Source organism: Rhea pennata, chromosome 5 (assembly GCF_028389875.1).
Source record: "Rhea pennata isolate bPtePen1 chromosome 5, bPtePen1.pri, whole genome shotgun sequence".
In the NCBI taxonomy this organism is placed as follows: Eukaryota; Metazoa; Chordata; class Aves; order Rheiformes; family Rheidae; genus Rhea; species Rhea pennata.
In genome coordinates this window covers 18,379,822-18,384,268 of record NC_084667.1, presented here as the reverse complement: position 1 = coordinate 18,384,268, position 4,447 = coordinate 18,379,822, and the positions used below count along the sequence as shown (strand labels likewise).

The following is a 4,447-nucleotide window of genomic DNA, read 5'->3' as shown; positions in this document are numbered from 1 at the left end:
ACTTCCTCCTACAAGCCTGAGCTAACAGGGCATCTGGAACTACACACGCCCCTTGTGAAAAAGGATCAATCTCATTCAGTGTGTTTCAGTTGGCAAATGAGCATTCATTCATGAGGATAGGAAGGTGGGAAAACTGATGTTTAGCTGTGGTGGTGCTGCCTTTCAGGTTTTGGGGGCAGGGGCAAGGAAAAAGTAGAAGATAGGAAGCAATAATGTGAGAAAATGAACATGGGCAGACAGATTAGAAATAAGAAACCTAACATGAATGTGGAGGGGAAAGGCAGATTCCTGAGCATACCGAAATGAACTGACTGTCTCAGCTGGGGACACTGAAAATTGCAGTGTACAATGCTACTATGACTGAGAGAAACGAAGCTATCCTTTAATGTCCTAAGACACACCATCCAGTTACTGTAAGGCTAGGAAACCTATAGCAAGCCTAACAGTGGAGAAGAACATTCAGCCCTGGCTATAAGGCAGTGCTTTGCTTCTGTTGATTGTGAAAAATGCTTCTCAAAAAGCCCACAACACAGACACCTTGCAAACACTTGGGAAGCTGCTTCCTAGCAACATCTGCCATTTAGCATCACCTGCAAAGGATCGGAATACTGAGTTTCAGAGTAACAGCCTAGGAAAGTAAAAGTTGTTAAATAGCAGCAGTTAAGCAGGAGCAGAAAAATTTGAAGGGAAGCGGTTGTCCAAAGCTATTGGGCTTATCCCTGCCTTCTGCATACATTCACCGTTATTCACTGACAATCTAGCAGAGGCATAGCAGGGACACTGCTCACCACAGCTGTGGGCCTTCCTCTCTGAAAAAGCCTTTCCCATCATCAGCAAATGCCCTCCCCGCACCTGTCCCTGCAAGTAGCACATGTAGGCTCATATCTACAAGGGGCAGCTTCCAAAAAGACCCAGGTCCACAGGGCCAGTTACTTTCAAGGCCACTAATTCTGCCTGAGGCTGAGCCACAGGATCTTGTTGTTACAGAGAGATAACAGGGCTATTTTTTATTGTTGTTTCTTTACCCTGTTTAATATTGCATACAGAATACAATCAGCCAGAGTAGTCAGATCCCAGTCTTGAGCTCCACCACCTCCGCCACTGCTTCAAAGCCCAACCCATCCTGGATGATGACTACGTCATTTGGCGAGCCCTCATCCTGCACAATAATGCACTTGTTGTCATGCTTGGAGATGGTAATTTCAATGATGTCCTTGGTTGATGGCAAATGCCCAGCAGGCCTCTTGCTTGCCCCAGGATCCAGTGGGCTGCATTGGGACTCGTAAGTAGCAATGCAGTGACCGTTGGCTGTGATCAGCAGCTCTGCCTCATTTGCTGGCCCTGGCACCTCCACCATGAGCAAGGTGGGTTCTACTACATCCTGCTCCTGGTGGCCCTTCCTCTGAGGCCTCTTCTGCGCTGCCTCAGGCAGGTCTGCATTGAGGGAGGCCACTGCAGTAGTCAGTTCCTCAGGGTCCTTTTCTGCCTTATGGGTGAGCACGTGGCGTGCAAGGCTCTGAGGAAGGGTGTAGCCCATGCCACAGAGCTTGCATTTGTGGGGCTTGTCACCCAGGTGAGACTTCTGGTGGCGCCGCAGCTTGGTGGCCAGGGTATAGGACTTGCCACACTGCTCGCAGCGGAAGGGGCGCTCACCCGTGTGTAAGCGCTCATGGGCACGCAGTGTGTGGGGGTCCCGCAGGGCCTTGCCACACACTGTGCACAGGTGGGCCTCGCCTGTGTGGGAGATGAGATGGCGCCTCAGTTCTGGCAGCTTAGGGAAGGCATCGTCACAGAAGCGGCACTTGTAGGGTTTCTCGCCTGTGTGCAGCCGGAGGTGCTCACGCAGATTACTCTGCTGTCGGAAGTCCTTGCCGCAGTAGGGACAGGCATAAGGGCGCTCCCCTGTGTGCAGGCGCATGTGGTTGCGCAAGGAGCCGGGGTTGGCCAGGTGACGTCCACAGATGGCACACTGGCAGCCCTTGGCACCCACTGGGCCAGGCCCAGTGGCCAGGTGGATCTTCCTGTGAATGCGGAGGGAAGGCCGGCGAGCAAAGGCCTTGCCACACTGTTCGCAGGAGAAGGGGCGCTGGCCCGTGTGCAAGACCTGGTGCTCCTGCAAGTCTCGTTTTGTGCGGTAAGCCTTGTCGCACTGGGTGCACTGGAAAGGCCTCACGCCCCGGTGGGCCAGCACATGGGCCCTGAAGCTCTCCTCTGAGCTATAGCTCTTGCCACACTCTGTGCACAGGAAGGGCTTGTGGCCAGCGTGGACAAAGCGGTGCTTCTTGAGGTGGCAGAGCTGCAGGAAAGCTTTGCCACATTCCCCACAGCGGTACCTGCGCTTGCTAGCAATCTCCCTCTGGGACAGAGCTTCTGTTTGGAGGCCTGGGCTGCCACAATGACCCTCCTCCAGCTTTGCATACTCCTCCTTCTCAGGCCCATCTGGTGAGCCCTTCTCCCCATTCTCTGGGGATGCTAGTTTGGAGTCTGTGGAAGCTTTCCTCTCTTTCCTGCAAGTGTCTATACTCTCTCCTTCAGATGGAGTGGGCTGCTGGGTTTCCTGCCCAACTCTCCTGCCGCCATGGTCCTGCAGGCACTTCTGGAGCTGGCTGGTAAGAACATGTACCTTGCATGGCTTGCTAGCCAAGCAAGCATCAAGTTGAATCCCACCTGAGGGTGACAACAGGTGCAGGTCTCCTGTACACGCTTCTCTCTGCCCCATTTCTGCTGCTGTTCTGGGATCTACACCCTTGCCCAATTCTTCCTTGAACCTGCTATTGGCTTCCGTGGCTGAGATGGTCTTGAGGTGCTGGTTCTCAGTCCTCAGCACTTTGGCTTGCCATGGCTCATGTTGAGGACTTAGGCTTTCTTCTTCTTCTTGCAGCCTGTGGAGATGTTTAGCTGGCAGTCTCCTAACCTCAGTAGGGACATCAAGGACCATGGCTTCATCAGCTAGCACCTTTGAGATATCAGGAATCTCTGCACAAACACAGAAGTATAGGACAAAATTAATGCTGGTTGTTACTGGGTAACATGACTGCTGTTGGATCAGAGTGGCAAAAACCTTGGAAAGAGACACTCTGCTATCCAGTAATCTAGGGGCTCTGGCATGAAAACCATCCCTTCTATGACTTTTTCTTTTATTGGGGAAAGCGGGAGGAATCTCTGTTCCCTCACCACAGGCAGTAACTGTGTTCAAGACAGTATTTCTAGGGGACAGAGTCACAACCAGCAAGACTAAGACAGCATGACATATTCCTCTCTTGGCTGGTGCTTCTTGAAGCAATGCGGAGTCGGGACAAAAATCATGGAGGGACTGCAGGGTTAACACGGCAGAAGCCAGTTCAAAACCAGCACCAAACTCGTGGGAGTCTCAAATATGGGTGAGAAACGCCAGCAAAGCACTGCTCAGACTTGAAGGGCATACCGGTTCTCGTAACAGGGTTGTGTGAGGGAGCGGGTGAGAGGGCAGCCACCCGCCACGCGAGAGACACTGAGGAAAACTCCTCGAATGTGAAGGGCAGCTCCCCCGGGGAGACTTCTCCTTTCCGAGGGCAGTGAGGTGAGGCCTGTCCGGCTCATCTTTACGTTCTGCCCTGCCGCTCTGCAGGATGCCGCGGGCAGCATCCTTCCTTCGGGCTCCGAACGCACGTTTCTGGGAGGAAAGGCGCTTCCCGGGAAGCGGGAGCCACCCGGGCCGAAAGAAGCCCCGCGGGCGTCTCCGAGGTTTCGGATCGTGCAGGAGAGCGTCGCGGTGCCGGGGCGGGCTGGGGGCTCCGAGCGGGCCCGGCCCGGGCGGCCCGCTCCGCGTGCGAGGGCGAGGGACGTACCTGCGCGGGGCTCGGCCGCCGCCCCCCGCGGAGAGGCCCCTTCCCTCCGCTCCGCGCTCTCCTCGCGGGGCGCCGCCGCGCCGCCCGCCGCCTCCTCGGGCCAGTAGAGCAGCTCGGCGCCCGCCGCGATGGGCCGCCGGGCGCGGACGTGCAGCCGCCCGCCCGCCCGCACCAGCGCCACATTGGCCTCCTCCTCCTCGGCGCTCCGCTTCACCAGGCTGCAAGGCACGGCCGCACCGTCGGCGCCCGCCGGGCCCGGCCCGGCCCGGCCCGGCCCGGCCGCCCCGCGCTACTCACCTGCTCCAGCCGGGCCCCTCGGCGGCCGCCGCCCGCCCCAGGAGCGCCCCGGCCGGCAGCGCCCGGCCCACGCACCACACGCCCGTGCCCCGCTCCCGCGCCCCCGACGGCCCCAGCGCCAGCCCCGCCGGCAGGCTGCGCAGCGCCGCGCCGCCCGCCCGCCCCGGCCCCGGCCCCGGCCCCGGCCCGCCGCCCGCCGGCCCCAGCAGGCGCTGCATGCCCGGCGGAACGGCGCGCGGGGGCGGCGGGCGCGCCCGGACGGCTTCCCGCGGCGCGCGGGGCGGGCGCGTTCCCGTGGCGACGGGCGGCGCTTCCGGCGGGCG

At 58.6% G+C, this 4,447-nt stretch overlaps 1 protein-coding gene across 1 annotated transcript; it reads right to left on the bottom strand.

The window, feature by feature from the left end:
* Positions 1-1,003: 1,003 nt before the first annotated feature.
* ZNF408 (zinc finger protein 408) lies at positions 1,004-4,102 on the bottom strand. Its single transcript, XM_062576162.1, has 2 exons — positions 3,828-4,102; positions 1,004-2,976 (listed from the first exon to the last, which is right to left on the bottom strand). Exon 2 carries the CDS (start codon positions 2,936-2,938, stop codon positions 1,067-1,069), a length of 1,872 nt encoding a protein of 623 aa, XP_062432146.1. The 5' UTR covers positions 2,939-2,976; positions 3,828-4,102; the 3' UTR covers positions 1,004-1,066.
* Between the last annotated feature and the right edge of the window lie 345 nt (positions 4,103-4,447).

Excerpts from the sequence above, each read along its gene's own strand:
- ZNF408 (XM_062576162.1), bottom strand. The coding sequence starts at position 2,938 with ATGGTCCTTGATGTCCCTACTGAGGTTAGGAGACTGCCAGCTAAACAT.